The sequence below is a fragment of the Ruditapes philippinarum genome, unplaced genomic scaffold, assembly GCF_026571515.1.
Source record: "Ruditapes philippinarum isolate M1 unplaced genomic scaffold, ASM2657151v2 ctg6550_1_1_1_1, whole genome shotgun sequence".
In the NCBI taxonomy this organism is placed as follows: Eukaryota; Metazoa; Mollusca; class Bivalvia; order Venerida; family Veneridae; genus Ruditapes; species Ruditapes philippinarum.
In genome coordinates, this window is record NW_026864127.1 from 17,070 (window position 1) to 38,939 (window position 21,870).

Here is a 21,870-nt window from a genome sequence, read left to right on the forward strand (position 1 = left end):
GTACGAGGGCAATCAATGTTAATAAGGCTGAAGAAACAAAATAATTGCGTAGCCATAAGTGTATCCCCATTAATTGCAAGTGAATATTGTTTTAAGAACAATATAAATAAGGCAAATTATAATATAGCGCATTTATAAAGACTTAAGCATAAGCAGTTGGGAACGGGACTCTATTCATATTTCCTATCTTGTAATGGCTTTTAAAATATTTTACCTAAATATCGTTTCATATTTTACGAGTGCACAGTATTATCAATTTTATACGAGCTGCTTCTTTAAATATATTCCAACTCTGACGGTATATTAAGTTGACAAGGAGTGATATACGTCATTTGCCCCATCGTTTGGTATGACTCCGGTTATGCTTGATTACTATTTTAATCAAAATTGTCCCGTTATCGATGTCAAGTATCAGGTACCTCAGATATCGGACGGATAAAACTTTGAAGGTATAAGCGGTATTAAAACGGATGTATTGTGTTTTGATTTGTCAACATGGACAAAAAAGCAGACACTTTAGTAATATAGGACTCAGGTTTCTGTGCCTTAGACATTTTTAATCAAGGGCCATGATTTGTATTATTCTTGATATTGTCAAATAGGCAATTATTGATACTAAATATTTTCCGCAACAGTTGAGAAAACTTTTAAATTTAATTTCCTATATAATTAAATGAAAAAAAAAGCACACTTTTGAAGCCAATAGCAATGGTCCTTATAAATTTTGAAGAGGTCCACAAGGATTTTCTTTTCTTTGTCAACTTCTAAGCTTTTGCCCGATGACTAAATATATAAACACCCCTTATCCTCTAATTTGCCTATAAAATCTATATATATTTAAATTTTACCAAGGCCTTTCAAATAGAAACTCTATTTGAAAGGCCTTGGTAGAATTTAAATTCCACGTCGCAGCCATTTTAAATCAGTAGAACAAAGGGTCATTCTCCTAGAAATTTCTGAATTCAGACTGTGGGGTATTTTAAAGTAACTTTCCCATCAAAATTGAAAGTAACAAATGTGGTCCGGGACCCTGAACTAAAAGGTTTACTATTTTTTATTGCAATAACGTCCATTCTCTTCTCAGAGCCATGGGTTAATTTGCATTATCTGCGTAGGAGCCTGCTCACATATTTCCTTTTATTCTAAGACTTTCAGCTTTCCATGTTGTTAAGTAATTAACTGTTTTAAGTCTGGTCAACCAGAACATTTAACTACCAGAAAGTATGTAATATGTCATCTGTTGATTCATATATAGGACACATAAACGGCCAGGAAGAAATTAAAGGGATCAATCCAGGTGGACAGGGAGGATATAACATTAAGAAATGCGAGACTACTTGAAAAACTGTCTTAAAAAGAGGAAGTGAAAAACTGTTGGTCAGACGAGGGCAAAATTATTGTCCTTTTGACAAACGGAAGAAAGATGAAGGTAGATATGAACACAGATCTTTCAAGGCCTTTACTCTAAAGTGTGAAAAAGAAGGTTAATTTAACTCTTTGTGACTTAGAAGAAACGATAGATTTATGATACAAACTGTATATAGTTGCGTGATGTGTTAAAACTGATGATTGATACACACATGTTTGATTTTCAATATCACACGTTGTTTTGTTTGTTGATTTATGTAAATAATGCCCTGTCATAAGCTTTTATAGATTTACTTTATTTTCATTGGTCGTAAACTACCGATGTGCATTACGTAGGTTAATCAAATGAGATAAATTGCGCTTTTGATTGGCCTATTGCAAAGCATCATGTATTTACACATAAACGTCTACGTCACCAGTTATTGCGCTACAGTACTTACTTTATATTAGACATATATTTTTCAAAGCTAATTTTGTTTATTTACGCAATTCAGCTGGTTAGAATTACAAGCGTAAATATAACATATTACGAAGAATGATGTGACTTGTTAGATGAGTCATTGAGAGTTCGCTTTTCAGTTTGTTTTTCTTTTTGCACAAGCAATAATGGTGAAAAATTAATATAATCACGTAAGCGGCAAAACAAGGAAATGAAACCTTAACAAATTTAAAACATGTAATATAATCGAACTATCGCGTGTCGTTATTGTATTTTGTTAATATTAGACAGGTTTTTAGCCATTCATGCCGACAATTGCAGACCGTAACTCTGAAATATTGACTTGCGCTTCTTTTTTCTGTAATCTTGTTTTTAGAGATTACTACAGTATATATTATGTACTCAGTTTATGTGATGTGTGAAAATTGTAGAAGCTAATGCCATATTTTTATACTTAAGTATGTGTAAGCCTACTCTTTGTATGGATGGTTAGTCCCAATGTTGCTTATTATGCATACTTTCTCTTTCTGCTTTTTGTATTTATAATTAATATTCATGTATGTCTCCTATATATATAATTATTATAGTTATACACAAAAAGCTATGGTGGGGTGAAGTTAAACATAATTTAATTACAGGTCACACTAAATTAAACAGTATTATAGTATAAAAAGTGTTAAAAATATAACAAAACACAGACAGCCTTCTTTTCTTTTTTCCAAATTTCTATTTGTATAAGGGAAAGATGTTTTAAGAATTAAATAGGTCAATGCAGAGAGGATCATGTTTCTGGTATTTTTCTTTACTTAGCAGTTTAAATTACTTTTTTAAAACTGATAATTTTTCCATGATCAAACATTATTACTGTTTTGGGGATTTTTTGACAAAATGACTGAAAATATAAATTTTGTCTCAATGAATGTTCAGGGGTTATGGGATAGCCAAAAAAGAAAAGATGTATAACAGCCTCCGGAATAAGTTTGCAAATCCGGAATTTTCGCAAACTCAACTACCCTTTTTAACATAGTTTCAATACAAAAAGTTAAATCAAACAGTAATTTGGATAAAAATAGACGATTATTGACCGATTACACAAAGATAGCGCAATAACTAAACGCTGTGTGAGCGTTCAAAGTGTGACCTCCCATGGGGTTTTTCAATTCTCCCACGGGTTTTTACGTATCCCACTGGGACTTTAGTGGGGTTGAAACCCCATTTCTTAAAGTGGGAGAATAAATCCATGGGAGGAAAAATATTTTTTTTTTCTAAATATTTTTACATGTGTTGAATATATAATACTTATAATAAACTTATAAGTATTCGAGGAATATATTTAAAGAATTTTGCAATTCTCCCATTGGCTGAACTAACCCATTTAGTAAATGGGAGAAATCTCCCAAAATTAAAATGGTGCGGAAACCTCCCAAAATTAAAATGGGAGAAATCTCCCATGATGGCTAACTTGGAGAAATACCCCATTAGAGCGTGATGGGAGAATAACATTATGGGAGAATTCATCTATATCTTTTTTTTTGTTTTACTTATTGGATCGGAAGTTTAACAGTAAAAGTTTTTCTACATGTTAATATTCGGTTCCGACCTTTTTAAAATGAAATAGGTCCGGTCCAATTAGTTATTTATTTACTCAATTAATTAATTATTAATTTATTTATTAGTTAATTAATTAATTCTAAATAAATAAATAAATTCATTCATTCATTCATTCATTCAATTAATTATAAATATATAAATAAATAGAAAAATAAATAATTAAATTAACATATTGATAAATCAATATATTAATAAACTAATAAATTAATACACTTATTAATTAATTAAATAAAGAAATCAATAAATAAATAATTAATTAATAAATTAATAGATTGATAAATTGATGAATTAATAAATAAATAAATTATTTTTTTAATAAATTGATTAAATAAATAAATTAATTAATTGGTTTATGAATTAATGTTACAAATGTCCAATTAGTCTAATAATGAATTAAAATATATCTGAAATATTATGATTTCGCTTGGATTATTACCTTAAGTTTCATAAACATTAATAGCGACTGTTTTTTTTAATCATATAAATATATAAATGTATATTTCTTTCCATTAATTTATAGTATTTGTTCTGTGTAGTTAGTTATTATTTATAGTAGGATATAATTTTATGATTAGTATGATATTTTCGTGTTATTATAAATGTTTTACTAGTCTCTTATAATTCAATGATTGAATGGTCAGGTACTTTTCTGTGTTTTATGTTTGCTTATGAATTTTATTTGTGTATGTGCATGAATGAGATTTAAAGGGCCCATTGGTTGGTAATTTACCACAGCGATATTTCCATTTATATTCGTAAGAAAAAGCCACTAAACCTTATTCAGCGGAAATTACCGACTGCTGTCGTGTTTATTGGAGCATAAATCACCGCTTATCATTGGCCAGTATTTCACGCGTTTTACGATTCAACGCACCTCGGCGATTTACGGAAAAAGTCGGAAGAAACTCGGTGTGACGTCACACCCAGTACTCATTCGAGAATCGCCATATTGGAAACATTGAAAAAAAATATCGTACAGTAATTTTTAGACTTATTCAGCGTAATTGGTTGGATTTAAGCAATGGGAGGCGCGAGATGTGTTGTTGGAGGATGCAGCAATAAAAGAAGTGAGCGGGTTAGTTTACATCAATTCCCTAAGGACACGAACATTCGACAACAATGGGTGAGGGCTATCAAGTGTACAGGAACGAATGTCTCTAGAGCTGACTGGAATGGACCTAGTTCTTCAAAATCAGCACAAGCACAATTGGTATGCTCTGAACATTTTGAATTCACGTGCTTTACCCTCACCACAAGGATGCATTGGCAGCAGGGATTACCATACAAGGCTGCCCTTACTGACGAAGCGGTGCCTACCCTGTTCGGTGTACAGATACAGGAGTATAAGAATAGGGTAGAGAATCCAAGTTCTAGAGGAGCCTTTAGAAAACGTGAATTGGAAAGAGTAAGTGTATTTCTATGCATATTTATTTGATGTCAAATTTTTGAAAAATACATATTAAAATAGGTAAATTTTGTGGCTAATATATGAACTGTTATTGTATAGGAAGTGGCTAGCCATACGGCTAGCCAAAAGTTCTAGCCGTACGTGAGTCACGAACGACTAGCCAGGACACATTGTTTTGGCTAGCCGTACGGCACTTTTAAAAAATGTATGGAAGGCGAAATTGCATATGTTAATTATGACTTAAAGCGAGGATTTTAGTCAAGAATGTTTACTTTTTAGAGATTAATCGAGGCGTTGGTTACAGTAAACACTTGTTTAAAGAAACAAAATAACATATGCATTTATGACTTCCATATATTTTTTAAAAGTGGCGTGCGACTAGCCAATACAGTTTGTCTAGACTAGTCGTACGTGACTCGCGTACGGCTAGAACTTTTGGCTAGCCGTACGGGCCCGTACGGCTAGCCACTTCCTACTGTATACAGGTCAAGCACGTCTCAACAAATGTTTGTTAAAGAAAGAATATAGTTGGATATTTTTTAAAACATCAAAATTCAAAGTAAATTTTATGTGGTCTGCAAAATTTATAGAATTCTACGAAGTCATACATGGAACATTTGGATGAAATTTGCACTGTAATTTGTAAAATGCTTAGGCTATCTCAAGGATATATCACTAGATTGATTTCAAGTCAGCTTGGTGTGATCAACTTGGAACAACTTAGCCTGTATTCAGCTCATGTTACATTCATTTTGTAAATTACACAAATATTCATTTTGTAAATTGGGCAAACAAAGTATGTTTCATCATAGAAAATTACGCAAAATCTGCTAAAGAAATGCATCTAGACCTTCTGTTAAAAATTTGTTAAATAATTAATATAATAATAATACATTTTTTTAGATTATTGGAGAATATGAAGTCACACCAACTGGACATGCTGAGCAACCCCTACCAGTCAGACCAGCACTACTTCAGCCCTCCACTGGACAAGTGAAAGAGACGCTAACGGTAAATATCAAGTGAACATTTGTTTCCACATACACAAGCTAAATCTGTACTCTCAGTTTGTGTTTAGCTTAGTAATGGAAGTATTTGAACTTGGTTTTGATAAAAGACCCCAAGTTTTATAGGCTATTAATTGTAGCGTTAGATGCTTGCCACTGTTATTTAACACACATGAATATTGTATGTAAACATAGTATTGTTCTGCTTAGTACTATTTTAAGTACGCTCTTGTCTATTTAGCAATGATTTTGTACATGCACTATTCATTTTTAATGCAGTTAAAGAACATAGATTTTCCACTCAAGAATTTTGGGAGATTTTTTTTAACTCAAACAATAATATTTGCAGCAGATGTATAGCCTCACACACTTAAAATGTCTAGGAATAATTAATTTCGAAAAATTATCCAAAACATATACAATAGCAGGTGGCCATGTCAAACACTAAGCTGCTATTACACAATGGACCCATTTCATAGCAGTGATGGCAAAAAATCAGTTAGGAAAAATCATGCAAAGGTCATTTATAATCCGAACATATTTCAATAATTTGTATAAACAGAACATGTGTTTTACTCCATTTTAAACAGCTATGAAAGGAATTATATACTAAAGATTAGGAGAAAATATATCAATATTTCAGTGTTTCACTGTATTCACAGAAACAAAATTTCAGTGTGTCATTGGGTATCAATGTATAAATCAAATATGCTTTTCACTGAATCAATGACAGCTGTAGAGAATTCATAATTTTCTTTTTGGTTTAATAACATTGATTGTCTAATATACATGAATTATGATAATTTTGTTTTAGATACATAGTGATGCCGAATTACCTGAGATTAGTGAAAATGGGCCATGTGTCAGTGAGAACAATCAGGAGTCTGAGGACAGTTTATCAGTACAGACAGAAGTATGGATCTTTTTAAAGATTATTTTCTTCTTAAAAGTGTTAAAGCAGTTTAATCCATAATTGAGAAAAATCTTTTCATTTTTTAATCTTTATTGTTCTTTTACAATTTTGCGACTTCTATTTTGTTACTACTTTTTTGATTTCTATAGCTTCTTATAAGAAACATGGCTGTGAACTTATTATCTCAGAAAATCTCACAAAATGTGAACATGCTGATCAATAAATCTCTTATACAGATTTAAAGTGGATTACATCATAGTTTCCTGTCCATATTAATATAGCAGTGATTTTCCTACTTACATAACAGACTCCGAAAAAAGGCCTCTTCCCAATTGAAATTTTCTTTAAAATCATGCAGTTTTCCCAAAAATTTGAACTTAAACCAGCTTTTTTACTTCCCAAATCAGCAGTTTTAGCGATAATTTTTCCCAAAATCAAGAGGCTAAGGCCTCTTCCCAATTAAGTGGGAAAAAACACTGTATAGCTCTGTGATTTAGCCAAGTCTTCAAAGAAAGAGCTAGCCTAATGCCAGATCAACATACATACATTTCTACATAGGAATTTTGCTCACTGATACAAAAAAATAACCTCAAGTTTCACTGATCTTTCTATTACATATGTCAGCATCCATTAGTAGTTGTACTTTTTAAAAAAATACTGACCAACAGTAATGTGTAATTACATTGTTGAAATCCAGTCATTTGTTTCATGCTTTCTAGTGTTTTACTGTAATATATCAGATGATTATACTCTGATAAACCACTAGTGCAATTTTTAAAATATAAATTTTACTGTGGCCGGAAAATATGTGAATGTCGGTGAAAAGAATATCATAACTAAATAGGATACAGTAATAGGCAAAGCTGATTGCTGTCATAAGTAATTTTTGCTTCTTTAGGAACAGACAGTTAATATCATCTGATCTTACATCATGTTCAAAATGTAACCAAAGTAGAGAAATTTTAACAGAACTATATTTCAAAATTGATGACGTGGTGTGATGATGTCTCATAAGAGAATGCACGACGTTAAGCGGCAATATCAGTAAAAATACTTTAAATCACTTAAAAGTATGAAATAAAAAGAAAATTTATTTGTTATTCATATAAGATTAAAATGTATTTCATTTGTGAACACCAACTTTTCTATCTTCACTTGTGGTTACGCCACTCATAAAGTTATTGCATCTGGTGTTCAATTATTTACATATATTTCAATCTTACATGCAAAACAGTCAAATATCCTCTATGTATCTTTCATTCTTTGTATTCTGATTAAATTAATTATTTCCTTAATGATCTTTTTGACAGAGAGCAAATCTTCCTATAAAGACATCTGAAGAAAACAAGAGTCAGTGCCCACCACAATGTGCCCAGGACGAGGTTTCAGACTTGATCAAGGTATGTTTGTTTCAGTTATTAAAAAAATGTAGAAAAATGTGGAATTTGTGTTAGACATTCTGATGCATATAGATTTTGTGTCTTGAAGAGCTGAATTTATGGCAAATGAGCGGAATTGTCAAGCAACGACAAAATTTAATCAGACATGAATCATAAAAGGGTGACAGATATCAAATAGAACACTTGTTGAATTGTTACAGCCCAATCAGTAGGAACTAGAAACCAGTGTCTATGTCATATATGTATATAGCTATGGATTTTTTTTATCTTTACAGGAGGATGGTAGATGTCTTTGTATAAAGCCCGAAACAACTTCTACAGGGACCCAGGTAAAGCCTGGAACAACAGTTAAGGGAGTTCAAGTCAGCAGAAAAGTTCAAGTCACAAATGCTGTGAAAGGTAGTGTATAATATTCAGTTAATCAGTTATTTGTGACTGTTGAGCTTACCAGTAAGAAACACCTTTTAAATTGTAAATCTTGGTTACAGGTTTAACTATATGCTTTAGTACGTTTTGAGATAAATATGATAATTTATGAATCTACAACTGCCAACATCAATATTGGCCCATCATTGGGGTAACTTAGTTTGATTAAACATACTTAAGCTTGATTGCGTAGTTAAGTTCTTGCAACTTATATTTGTCACTTTCAAGTTCGCTTCCTGGAACCAGCCAGTACTGTTGTCATATGAAGGAACATGGCTGTGACCGGATTAGGGCTTGAATCTATGATCCACTGGTTAAAAACTATTCAAAGACTGACTGGACTAAAGATTAGGTGGACCCAAAGTCTGACTCTAAAGCTGGCTTAGATCAGTTTTGAATCAGGTACTATTGGGTCAGGTATGCAAGTGGCAAAAATCACAATTTAAAGTCTGTTTTCAGTCCAACTGAAACAGACAACAATGCCTCTGGACCGTCTTTATGAATGGCAAATAAACTTTGCTGTTATGGTAACATTGGGGATAAGTGCACTGTGGACACATTTGTAGATTTTATTTGTCATTTTCAGCTACTCAGACTTTGCGAAGACATACAGTTAGGATGGTCTCTTCATCTAGCCAGTATAATGTTAGCGATTGTAGTGAATGTCTCCCTGACAGAGATGATACACTCCATTGTTTAACACTGTCAACATCTAATAAGAAAGTTACCATATTCTCACCACTGAACACGTCATTCCAGTCAGCATCAACTGTATACATGGATGACCAAGAAAATGACCCAGACTACATGCCAGATGATTCCTTTCACAGTGACACTGATGAAGAATGCCATAAACAGTAAGTCATGTCTTTCATGGTTGCAGAGTAATGAGAATTAAAAATAGTTAGTTAATTGACATGCCCATCAAAACCCTCCATGGACTTTTGATTCTTTCATGTGAGAAAGCTATCAAGCTAACTAAGGGAACATTTGTGGTTCTGCCCGGGTGCCAATTTGTGTCTGAAATAATGAATGGAGAGGCTTATGAGGTCTTTCTCCGACAAAAAAGCTGAAAAGTTTTCCTATGAACTTTATTATGTTGGTGTAACTTGAAAACCTATCCATGAAAAATAAATTGACAAAAGCTATTTTCATTAATATTCTCCTTAGAAGAAATCTATGATAATATTTCACTAATTGATGATGATATCATCATGTCATAATTATTCCTTCATCAATTGTCAGAGGACTGCATGATTAAAAAAAAAACAAAAAAAAAACATTAAAAGTCCTTGTAAACTTTTTTCTGACTCACACACTCTAAAAATTGTTTGTAAGTGTCCGTCAACTGGTTTAATTTCTGAAATTGAGAAATACATTTGTTTATTATTTACTTATAAATGAAATATTGATGAAATAAAATGCTTATTTTTATTTTCAGTATTTTCACTTCAAAAATTTATTTTTCACTGCAGTGAAACCTATTTTCTGTATTTTCACTGGTAACTTGCCAGGCTACTTTCTTGTTAAATCAGCCAATACACAAAATAAAGGGAATTCTTCCTATCCATAAGGTTAAAAAAGAGAAAAAATATATAATAAACAGACAATGCCAAGTTTTTTTTTATTTATACAGGATTTAATTTCATCTTGTGATATGAAAATTATCATATTTCACTCGTTGCTATAGAAACTCTTGAAAAATTTATTTTCATACCACCTGATGAAAATAAATCCTGTATTTATAGAAGAAACTTGAATAATCTCTGTATATTTGAAATAATATTTTTGGTATACAAATAAATAATGGTAATGTATTCTTTTTATCTATTTCAATTATTTTCTTTTGTAGAGATGACCCAGTAAAGCAACGAAAGTTTCTTGTGTTTGAAGACAATCTTATGGAACTTTTTAATTCTTGTCAAGTTTGTGGTCATAAAACCGAAGCACAAGTAAGCCAGGTCCAGGGTTCATATGTTGCGGTGCGTCAGATATGTGACTGCGGTCATACAAGGCGCTGGGATTCTCAGCCAAAAGTTAATGGAGTGCCTGCTGGTAATATTCTATTGAGTGCTGGGATATTGTTTTCAGGATGTTCCCCAACAAAGTTCCTACGTGTGTTTAACTTTATCAATATTATGTGTGTCACAGTGAATACATTTTTTGACCATCAGAAAAGAATTCTTTGGCCTGTCATAGAAAGAACTTGGAATAACTACTGTGTTAGAATGATGAGAACATTAAGAGAAAGAGGAGGAGAAGTTGTTGTGGCCGGTGATGGAAGAGCAGACAGTCCTGGTCATTGCGCAAAGTATGGTGTCTACTCACTAATTGACATGAACTCTGGTCAAGTCATTGGTCTCCATCTCGTACAGGTAATTAATAAAAATTCAATTATAGAATATTCAAGATATCCTGGGGAACAAAATCAAAATTATAAAATGTATGACTTTTTTATGTCTGATCTGATTCACATTATTTTACGAATGAGTCTTGATGACGACTGTTTATTGAAAAACTAATAGTGATTATTGTTTTAAAATTAGAACTCTGCCATATAATTTGCATACATGGACAGCGTTTTTTTCCCTCTTCTTTGGGAATGGTGCCGATACTAGACTGATAGGAAAAATGTGTTATTTTTATTTAAATTTGGGAATTTTTTAATGCATTTTTTCTGCTACAAATAAGATAAGTCATCATGAATAAAGATAGGTAACAGCTGCCACTGTCCAGATGGAACTATTGAGTGATGATTTATATGAATATGCTGGATTTAAATGATTTCAGAGAAATAACTTGGTCTTGTGGAAATTTTAACAGCCATTTTTGGAATTTAAACATTAGAAATTGGGAATTTTAATGTCTATTTACTATTTGGAATAGTACCGTTTTAGGGTAGTGGTTATAGAGAAAAAAAAATAACCACTGATGGCAAAGCACTACCTCCATTTTTATAATGCTTTTAGTTTAGGAGATTTTTCTGTACATTACAATTTTGAATGTTATGTCACTTAGTAACTTATGTCAATTAGTAACTTGTCATTTTTGCAGACGTGTAAGTGATCCTGTATTTTGCATTTTCAGAGTAATGAAGTAAAATCAAGCTACCATATGGAGCTTGAAGGATTTTAAAGAGAGCTGTTTCTGCATTAAATGGGGCTGGAAAAAATATTCTAGAAATTATAACAGATCGCCACATGCAGATACAGAAATGGATCAGAGAGAACATGCCATCTACAGTCCATAGTTTTGATGTGTGGCATATTGCTAAAGGTAATAAATACAGAAAAGAAAATAGGCTGCTCATATTTATATTTTTTGTAAAATTGATGAACTTCAACAAGCCTTTTTGGGTCATCTTCTTCCCACTATTCTATCAATTGTTTCAATAAACACTTTTTCTTATTGGAACAATATGACATGCACTTTACACTTTCACTTTAGGTTCTTAGTTATTACGAAATTTATTTTAATAAAATGGTATTGGAAGTATCTTGCTCAAGTAAATAAAAGATTGCATAAAACAGGGATTGGACTCATAGATTGATATAATCTGACACATTTACTGCTTGGTCTTGTCGTGATACTTCGATTCTTCTTTAAGTATTTGTCATTAAAGTATGGTAAAAAAGCTGAGTTGTATTGATATCATAATCAAAGTATCATTAAACATTTGGTCATTTACAGTACATCAGTACATGTACATTTGTTTTGTTTGACTTAGGTGTGAAGAAAAAGTTATTGTCATTAGCTAAAGAGAAGGATTGTCAAGATGTAAGCAGATGGATAAAGAGTATAACCAACCATTTGTATTGGACAGCTGCTTCCTGTAATAAAGGGGATAGTGATCTTATGGAGTCTAAATGGAAATCAGTTTCCAGTCATGTTCAGAATATCCATCATGGTCATCAAGGGCCTTATAAAGAATGTCAGCATGATCTTCTTCAAGACAGAGTATGGTTGAAGCCAGGTAAACTTGCTTGTCTCTATAACTACTATTACTTGCAATTAACCCTCTGAACTTCATTCCAACATTTTTACTGGTTTTCTCTTATATTGCTGAGCTGTACAGCAGTTCCTTCAAGCCCACTTGTGGAGAGCTGCACGTAATTGTCACAATGGCAGTGTTTGTATGTGCATGTGTCTGTCTAGTCATCCATGTGTCCGTCAGGTTATGCTTGTCCGGGACGTAATTCTTGAATTTCAAATAACTTGGCACAAATATTCAACATTATGAGATGGCATATCGCACACAATAACTGTTTGACAAAGTCATACCTCAATGTCAGATGTCACAGTGGGCTCTTTGGCATCTAGTTTATTGACAGTGTCTAAGATCTTGATAAATAATTAAACTCCTGAACTGTTAATGGGAGTACACTAACTGTACACATCAAAATTTAAATATAACATGCTTGTTATAATGTGTTTTTCAGGAAGTAAAGCAGCTGTGAAGATAGAAGATATTGTATGGGGGACTCATTTATGTAAGGCCATCAGGAAGATGTCAACAGGTTTTCAGACATCAACATTGGAATCATTTCACAGTGTGATAAACCATTTTGCACCTAAAATGACCAGCTACTCATATTATGGGCAGCTGTGTAGACAGCATTTAGCTGCTCTTCACTTCAATGAAAATATCAAACGAGAGCCAAGGAAATCAGACAATGGAAACCTCAAATTTAAAATTGTTTTCCCAAAATTTAAAACTGGGGATGACTATTCTGTGAAAATTGTGTCGACAGAGAATACTTATTTATATGTGCAAACACTTTTAGATACAACATTAGAAATGTGTGGTAAAAAAAATTCTATGGAAACACCAATACCGCCACCCCTGACATCAGGCAAGAGGAAACCCAGCAAAGCAGAAGCAGTAACAAAGTTGTCATCTCGTTATAAAAAACTAAAATTTTAGAAAAAACTTGTGAACATTATGAGCAAACAAAGTTTGCACAGTCTTAAGACATTTTTTTACAGTGTTTATAAGAAACTATTTTCTGCTTTAAACTGCCGATAACTTTATTATTTGTATGTTTGTGTTCAAATGTAAACAATGAAGTCAAATTGCAGGATACAAAATTACATTATATATTTTACACTCAAAAAAAGTTAAACAAGTCGTTTTTATGAAAGTTGGGCTTCAAGCATCCATATACATGTATTGTATTTTAATTTTAAAGAATTTACAACTACAGATGTTATCCGTTTCAAACTTTGATTGCTTGTTCACTTCCATGTGTATGCATTTTAGCTCAAGGATTAGAAGAAAAATGACATTTATTGTACTCGTCAAGGTGTGCAGTTGGTGTGGGCATAACACTTAACTTTTTGTACATGCAAGTTTGTATAATAAAACCAACTGAAAGGAATGAATTGAAACTTGAAAAGGTGAAATAACATTGAACCATTTTGTATAAATAATTTTCTTTTAATTCAATAATACTAAAGACTACTTATTAATGGTCGCACAATTGCATCTTTTCCCATTTAAATTGTTTGCTTAGGCAATGAACTCCATCAGTCATACAGAATTATCTTCCCTTTCTTAAATATAGCCCAGATTAAAAGCAATAGGGGCTTTCATTTACTGACAGTATTATATTCCATGCTCAAGCTAAAAGAAATTCTGCTAAATGAACAGTATTTTTATTGTGCAAAAATGGCCCAAACATGACAGACATAGATTTTCACATATTCTCAGCATATATCAATTCTTTGTATGATCATTTGCATATTTTATTCAGTTGTGTGACAGAATTTCAATTTTTTGGTTATGGCGTTTAGATTTTACTGGATATTATTGCTTGATTTGTATATAGAGATTTATTGTTTTTGCTGAATGTTTTTTAATGTTCATTGATATAGAATGCTGTTGAGAAAATGAATTTGTTCATAGTTATTTAAAAGCATTAGTTGCAGGATAAAGATTAAAATTGTTGCAAATTTAATTGTTGTTCTGCTTATTTAACCATGGGTCAGTAGCTGTATAGGTGTGATACTTTTCAGATTTTGTACAAATTAGGTTCATAGCGACACATTAACAAAGAGACCACAGCTATTAATAGATGTTTGGTCGGGTTGCACAGGTGCAAACCCCGGTTATAGTATGGTGAATGTAGGGCAAGCAGACGGGGGGAAAACTGTTTGTAACAGTTTTTTCAGCAACTACTTATCACAGTCTCTTGATATTTGGCATACATCATAAACATGTGGTCCCATACCGTGGATTTTGATTTTAGGTCTGTAGCTCAACCACATCCTGTTTACTTAGTTAAATTTTCGACATTAATGGTCAATGGTAAATTTTTTTCGTAACATCACAGCATCATGATATTTGGTATACAAATGCATCCCAGCCTTTTCTGTCTTTGACAGTCCCACTATGGACATTGGATTCAAATAATATACTAGTTAGCCAGATGCTTCAACTCGAGATTGGAAATAACCGGTAGACAAGAGAAAAGAAAAAATCATTTACATTTACAACTTTTAATAATTCTTTTTATAATTTATTTCATGCATCAGAAAACCCTTTGTAAACGTCTGATGGGAAAGTACTTCTTATCAAGTTTACAGCACATGAGGGAAGCACAACTCGAACTTCTTTGCCAAGGTATCCCCAACACCACCTGGCTAACTGCCTGTAGGCAACATATCTCTGTCGTCTGAAAAAAAGCAAGAAATTACTTAGTTGTCAGAGCAATATCTGGGAAGTCATTACAATATTTTAATAAATTATAGCTTTACATGAATATTATTACAAATTGAACTTTTGAATCTAGTGTGTAGCCATTTTAAGTATGAAGCTAAATATTGTATGTATATCTATGCCTTAAGTAACTGATAAAAATCTCAAGAATTTCATTTCCCCTGTTGGCCTGTATTAATTATGTAAAGTATAAAATAATTTTACAAAATTTCACAGGCACAATTCCATATTCAGCCACGTCACCTCTAAGAAAATGCCTTCATGACTTATGTAGTGCACAAACACAGAACATATCAGTTGAATAGTTTAAACTATTGACAAAAAATTAATTTTATATTTATTACACTTACTCATTGTTTGTATGCTCAACCTCGCCATATTGTTGTCTGTACTGGTAGTAGGCAGTCTCCAAGACATACCTGTCGAGACAAACAGACTGGAAACCAGGATGCCGGGTTATACAGGAAAGTTCTGTTGCCGTTTCTTCCTTATACTGCTCTATCTTTAGTTTCACACTGTCAATCTCATTACAACAGATAGATTCTCTGTCTGTATCCATTGCTCTACAGTTCTCACATTCACACCTGAAATGATAGTACAAGAAAAGAAAAAATCAGCTTAGTAAACTAGACTTTATTCTGGAATAGTCTCGGGGTCTAAAGCAACAGTATATAAGGTTAATCTCATTTTATTGGTTTAATACATATAAAGTGATCACTCAGCAAATATTTACAGAGGGGACTCCTTGATGCCTTTTAAAAATGACATGTTTTTTATTTCCGTAAGAACAGTCAACAAATATTTAATTTCGATTTTGTTAGTTTTAAATTTACTTCTTATGAATGTTATTTACGATAGGTATGGTCTTATGTTGTTTAATTTTATTTAGTGCCGATTCATTGCCGAAATTGATTTTAGTGGGTGGGGTATGTTACTTGTTACAATCTAGTAATCCTCCTATATTAAATATATATACAATTGAATTTATTAATTAAATAACTTTACAATATTCTTTCCATTGGGTGTATAGAAACTCGAATTTGCACCACTGAAGTTGAACAAAACAATGAAAAAGAAATGCTTTACAATTTCATACCAGTTTGTGTTGCCCGATCGTTCCGGCTCTTCGTTTTCGATCACATCGGCTTGATTATTTGAATTTCCTTCATCAAGCCGCACAATTGGCTCAAACTGGTAAGGTAAAGTCTGAATCTCTTCATCTTCACTCTCAGAAAAAGCATTATCTGACGAATATTCGCTCTCGCTGTCATGTATTTCTCTGTAGTCGGCCATTGTATGTACTTGGAATGACGTCACACCCGAGCAACTGGGGAAAAATGCCGATCGGCACTTTCCGGAAATATTTCCGTCCCTTTCCGTACAGGTGTGTTTAAAGGGGAACTTTATGGGTTTATAAACAGGTAACCATTCGGTATTTTTCGTCGGTAACGAGTGCGTTCGATTTATTGTACTTATATCTTGCTATATTCAAAATGTAAAAGCGTCAATCAATGGGACCTTTAAATAAATAAATATTATTATACATTGTAGAAATACTCAAAATTTTTTTTAAACAGTATGACAGTCAATTTAATTAATTAATTCTAAATAAATAAATTCATTCATTCATTCATTCAATTAATTATAAATATATAAATAAATAGAAAAATAAATAATTAAATAAAGAAATCAATGAATAAATTAATAGATTGATAAATTGATGAATTAATAAATAAATATTTTTTTAATAAATTGATGAAATAAATTAATTAATTGTATGACAGTCAACTGTACATTAAATTCGGGCGGTGTGTGGTCAGTGCAGTTCTAATTAGCAATGAGATCAATTATCTTTTATTACCCTTCATGATGGGGCTTTTTCTTAACAGCATAATTACAAGAGACACACACACACACACACAAAAAAAGAAAAAAAAACACGGTTTAAAAGAATAATAAAAATAAAAAAAAGAAGAAAAAATGGATGTTGATCATTTGAAAATGAATAGTTCATATATAATAATGTAAGTTAACAAATTATATATACATGTACGCCGTAAATTGCATAGTTTGTAACAGAAATTAGAGCGTTTAGGATGTTTTTCGTCTGCTTCATTGATCTCTTTCTTTCTTTGTTTACAATCCAGTTGAATAATTGAATGGCTATTTGTGCTAAAAACGGCGTATTTGAAAATCGTGTAGGCCTGTTCATTTAGAGCACTTAAATAACAAAAGCATTTTTGTTTACATAAATATTAATTGTACAACACGCCAAATGAAACCAAACAGCATATATTTTGATGTATTAGCGAGGAAAAGAAATACACATAAGTATAATGGACATGAAGGTTAACAAAGTAATATCCCACGTCATCAATTAGAATGGCAAAAGAAATTACCGATTATTTATTTATTTACTTATTTATTTATTTATTTGTTTATTTTTCTATTTATTTTTTTTATTTATTTATTCATTTATTTATTTATTCATTTTATTTATTTATTTATTTATTTATTTATCAATTAGTTTATTTATTAATTTTAAATAAATAAATAAATAAATACATTCATTCATTCATTCATTCAATTATAAATATATAAATAGATAGAATGATAAATAATTGAATTAATATATTGATAAATCAATAAATTGATAATCTAATAAATTAATTAACTTATAAATTAATTAAATAGATAAATTTATAAATCAATTAATATATAAATAAACCAATAAGTTAATAAATTGATTAAATAAATAAAGTAATTAATTAATTTATAAATTAAAGATTTAATTCATTCATTAAAGTAACCAATGTCCAATTAGTCTGATATTGATTTAGAATAGATCTGAAATATTATGATTTCGATTGGATGATTACCGTAAGTTTCATAAACAGTATGACAGTCACCTGTACATTAAATTTGGGCGGGGTGTGGTCATTGCAGTTCTAACTACCAATGAAAACAAAGGAATTATCTTTCGGATAATAACTTGATTGGATAGCAACATAAATGACTGTCAGGTCTGATTGCCCCCCTAAAAGAATGTTGACACCACTTGAACGTGTGAAAAACATTACCATCGAAGGTCATAAATTACGTATCATATTACACATCCTTTGATTCCCAGAGATCAATTAAGTTTTATTACCCTTCATGATGGGGCTTTTTTATAATAGCATAGACACACACACAAAACACACAGAAAAAACACGGTTTAAAAGAATGATAAAAAATAAAGAAAGAAGAAAATGAGGATGTTGATCATTTGAAAATGAATAGTTCATATATAATAATGTAAATTTACAAATTATATATACATGTACGCCGTAAATTGCATAGTTTGTAACAGAAATTAGAGCGTTTAGGATGTTTTTTGTCCGTTGCATTGATCTCTTTCTTTCTTTGTTTACAATCCAGTTGAATAGTTGAATGGCTATTTGTGTTAAAAACGGCGTATTTGAAAATCGTGTAGGCACGTTCATTTAGAGCACTTAAATATCAAAAACATTTTTGTTTGGATATGTATAACTTGTACAACACGCCAAATGAAACAAAACAGCATATATTTTGATGTATTAGCGAGGAAAAGAAATACAGATAAGTATAACTGACATGAAGGTTAACAAAATTAGGTAGGGATTTTCCTACGTCATCAATTAAATGGCGGCAGATATTGCCGATTATTTATTTATTTATTTATTTATTTATTTATTTATTTATTATTTATTTATTTATTTATTTATTTATTTATTTATTTATTTATTTATCAATAAGTTAATTAATTAATTCTATATGAATGAATGAATGAAAGAACGAACGCAAACGAACGAACGAACGAATGAATAAGTAAATAATAAAATATAAAAAAAATCAAAAAATCAAAAAAATCATTCATTTAATTATAAATATATAAAAAGACAGATAATAAATAATTAAATGAATAAATTAATAACTCAATAAATTAATAAACTAATAAATAATTAAACTTATAATTTAATTAAATGAATAAATTAATAAATTAATTAAGAATTTAGTCAATTAATAAACTAATAAACTAATAAATAATAAATTGATTAGATAAATAAATTAATTAATAAATTTATAAATTCATAAATTAATTCATTCGTTAATGTAACAAATGTCCAATTAGTCTGATATTGAATTAGAATGGATCTGAAATATTATGATTTCGATTGGATGATTACCTTAAGTTTCAATACCGGTATAACAGTCACCTGTACATTAAATTTGGGCGGGGTGTGGTCAGTGCAGTTCTAATTACCAATGAAAACAAAGGAATTATCTTTCGGATAATAACTTGATTGGATAGCAACATAAATGACTGGCAGGTCCGATTGCCCCCTAAAAGAATGTTGACACCACTTGAACGTGTGAAAAACATAACCATCGAAGGTCATAAATTACGTATTACATCCTTTTGTTCACAGAGATCAATTAAGTTTTATTTCCCTTCATGATGGGGCTTTTTCATAACAGCATTATTATATAAAAGACACACACACACACAGAAAAAAAGAAGAGAAAAAAACACGGTTTAAAAGAATGATAAAAAATAAAGAAATTGAGGATGTTGAACTTTTGAAAATAAATAGTTCATATATAATAATGTAAGTTATAATAATTTATACATGTACGCCGTAAATTACATAGTTTGTAACAGAAATTAGAGCGTTTAGGATGTTTTCTCGTCTGTTTCATTGATCTCTTTCTTTCTTTGTAATAATTGAATGGCTATTTGTGTGATAATCGTGTAGGCACGTTCATTTAGAGCACTTAAATAGCAAATCATTTTTTACATAAATTTAACTTGTACAACACGCCAAAAGAAACAAAACAGCATATATTTTAATGTATTAGCGAGGAAAAGAAATACACATAAGTAAACTGACATGAAGGTTAACAAAATAAGGTAGTGATTTTCCTATGTCATCAATTAATATGGCGGCAGAAACTACCGATTACTTATTCATGTATTATTTATTTTTTATATATTATCTCATTCATTCATTCATTCATTCATTCATTCATTCATTCATAGATTGATAGATAAATGAATAAATTAATTGATTAATCAATTAATTATTTAATTATTTTTGTTACCAATGTCCAATTAGTCTGATATTGAATTAGAATAGAACTTAAATATTATGATTTCGATTGAATGATTACCTTAATGACAGTCACCTGTACATTAAATTGTGGCGGGGTGTGGTCAGTGCAGTTCTAATTACCAATGTAAACAAAGGAATTATCTTTTGGATAATAACTTGATTGGATTGCAACATAAATGACTGGCAGGTCAAAATGTTTAACGAGGCATTTATACAAATTTAGATCAGACTACAATTACTAAACAATATCAAAATATCTATTATATATTATTTAATTATATGCATATTTTGCCTTAGAAACATTTTTTTATTAAATTTTTAAGAAAGTGCAATCTTGAATTTTACAACATTTAAATATTTAATTACTTAAAAGAGAAAAATACAATGTGTTTTTTACAAGATACACATTTTACTAATGAAGAAGTTATTTTTCCGTTCGCAGTGGGGATATGAATGCTATTTCAGTAATTATAATACTTTTTAGTCAATCTAGAGGAGTAGCAATATTTATTAATAACAATTTTGACTTTAAATTTAAAAGTCTTGAAACAGATCAAAATGGTAATTGACTTTTTATACATGCATGCATTTCAAATATTGATATCCCTTTAATTTGTATATACGGACTAAATAGAGATGACCCTATCTTCTGTAACAATATAAAAGAGAAAATCTTACAGTTAGAGAACCCATGTATAATGGTAGGAGACTTTGATATGGTGTTAAATCCTAATATGGACTGCTTTAATTATTTAACCATAAATAACCCTAAGTTTTAGATATGATAATTGAATGTAATTTAATGGACTGCTGGAGGGAACAATTTTTAGACAAAAGGCAATATACTTGGTTTAAAAGAAATCCTATAAAAAAGCTAGGCTTGACTTTTTCTTAATCTCCAATAATCTTTTTACAAATATGAGTAGTGTTGACACTGTGCCAGGTTATAGAACAGATCATTCCATGATTTTATTAAGTATTCAATTTGGCAAATTTAAAAAAGGTATTTCATACTGGAAATTTAATAATTCCTTTTTGAAAGATTAACTTAATGAAATTAAATCCCTTATATCCCAGGTCAAATTACAATATGCTTTTGAAGACCAATGAACAGAGGTACAATTAGAAAATATAAGTAATAATTTTATAAGTTCTATAATAGATGATAAACTATTTTTTTAAAACACTGTTAATGGAAATTAGGTGAAAAACTATTTCATACTCGTATTATAAAAAAAAACAAGAAGACAAAACTCAGGAAAAATTAATGATAGAAATTGGTAATTTAGAAAGACAGTCAAATATTAATGTTCAGGTTTTAGATGAAAAAAAGAAGAATTACTTCAATTCCGAATTAAAAAATTGCAAGGTGTTTTTATAAGATCTAGGGCCAAATGGATTTCAGAAGGGGAAAAACCATCAAGATATTTTTGTAACAAGGAAAA

The 21,870-nt window shown here is 30.7% G+C and overlaps 2 protein-coding genes across 2 annotated transcripts; one reads left to right on the forward strand and one right to left on the reverse strand.

Annotated features, from left to right (window-relative positions):
* The first annotated feature begins 4,221 nt into the window (after positions 1 to 4,221).
* LOC132724498 (uncharacterized) lies at positions 4,222 to 11,842 on the forward strand. Its single transcript, XM_060709369.1, has 8 exons — positions 4,222 to 4,823; positions 5,730 to 5,837; positions 6,648 to 6,746; positions 8,057 to 8,146; positions 8,422 to 8,545; positions 9,159 to 9,429; positions 10,425 to 10,947; positions 11,660 to 11,842. The coding sequence occupies exons 1-8, from the start codon at positions 4,440 to 4,442 to the stop codon at positions 11,705 to 11,707; spliced, it is 1,647 nt and encodes a 548-aa protein (XP_060565352.1). The 5' UTR covers positions 4,222 to 4,439; the 3' UTR covers positions 11,708 to 11,842.
* A 3,253-nt stretch (positions 11,843 to 15,095) lies between these two features.
* LOC132724503 (P2X purinoceptor 7-like) lies at positions 15,096 to 16,809 on the reverse strand. The gene is made up of 3 exons (XM_060709373.1): positions 16,387 to 16,809; positions 15,641 to 15,874; positions 15,096 to 15,246 (listed from the first exon to the last, which is right to left on the reverse strand). The coding sequence occupies exons 1-3, from the start codon at positions 16,581 to 16,583 to the stop codon at positions 15,096 to 15,098; spliced, it is 582 nt and encodes a 193-aa protein (XP_060565356.1). The 5' UTR covers positions 16,584 to 16,809.
* Positions 16,810 to 21,870: the final 5,061 nt, after the last annotated feature.

Coding starts and splice junctions, on each gene's coding strand:
- LOC132724503 (XM_060709373.1), bottom strand. CDS start 16,583: ATGGCCGACTACAGAGAAATACATGACAGCGAGAGCGAATATTCGTCA. Junction 15,875..16,386: donor CGATCGGGCAACACAAACTG/GTATGAAATTGT, acceptor CTATCATTTCAG/GTGTGAATGTGAGAACTGTA. Junction 15,247..15,640: donor GTTGAGCATACAAACAATGA/GTAAGTGTAATA, acceptor GCTTTTTTTCAG/ACGACAGAGATATGTTGCCT.
- LOC132724498 (XM_060709369.1), top strand. CDS start 4,440: ATGGGAGGCGCGAGATGTGTTGTTGGAGGATGCAGCAATAAAAGAAGT. Junction 4,824..5,729: donor GAAAACGTGAATTGGAAAGA/GTAAGTGTATTT, acceptor ACATTTTTTTAG/ATTATTGGAGAATATGAAGT. Junction 8,546..9,158: donor AGTCACAAATGCTGTGAAAG/GTAGTGTATAAT, acceptor TGTCATTTTCAG/CTACTCAGACTTTGCGAAGA.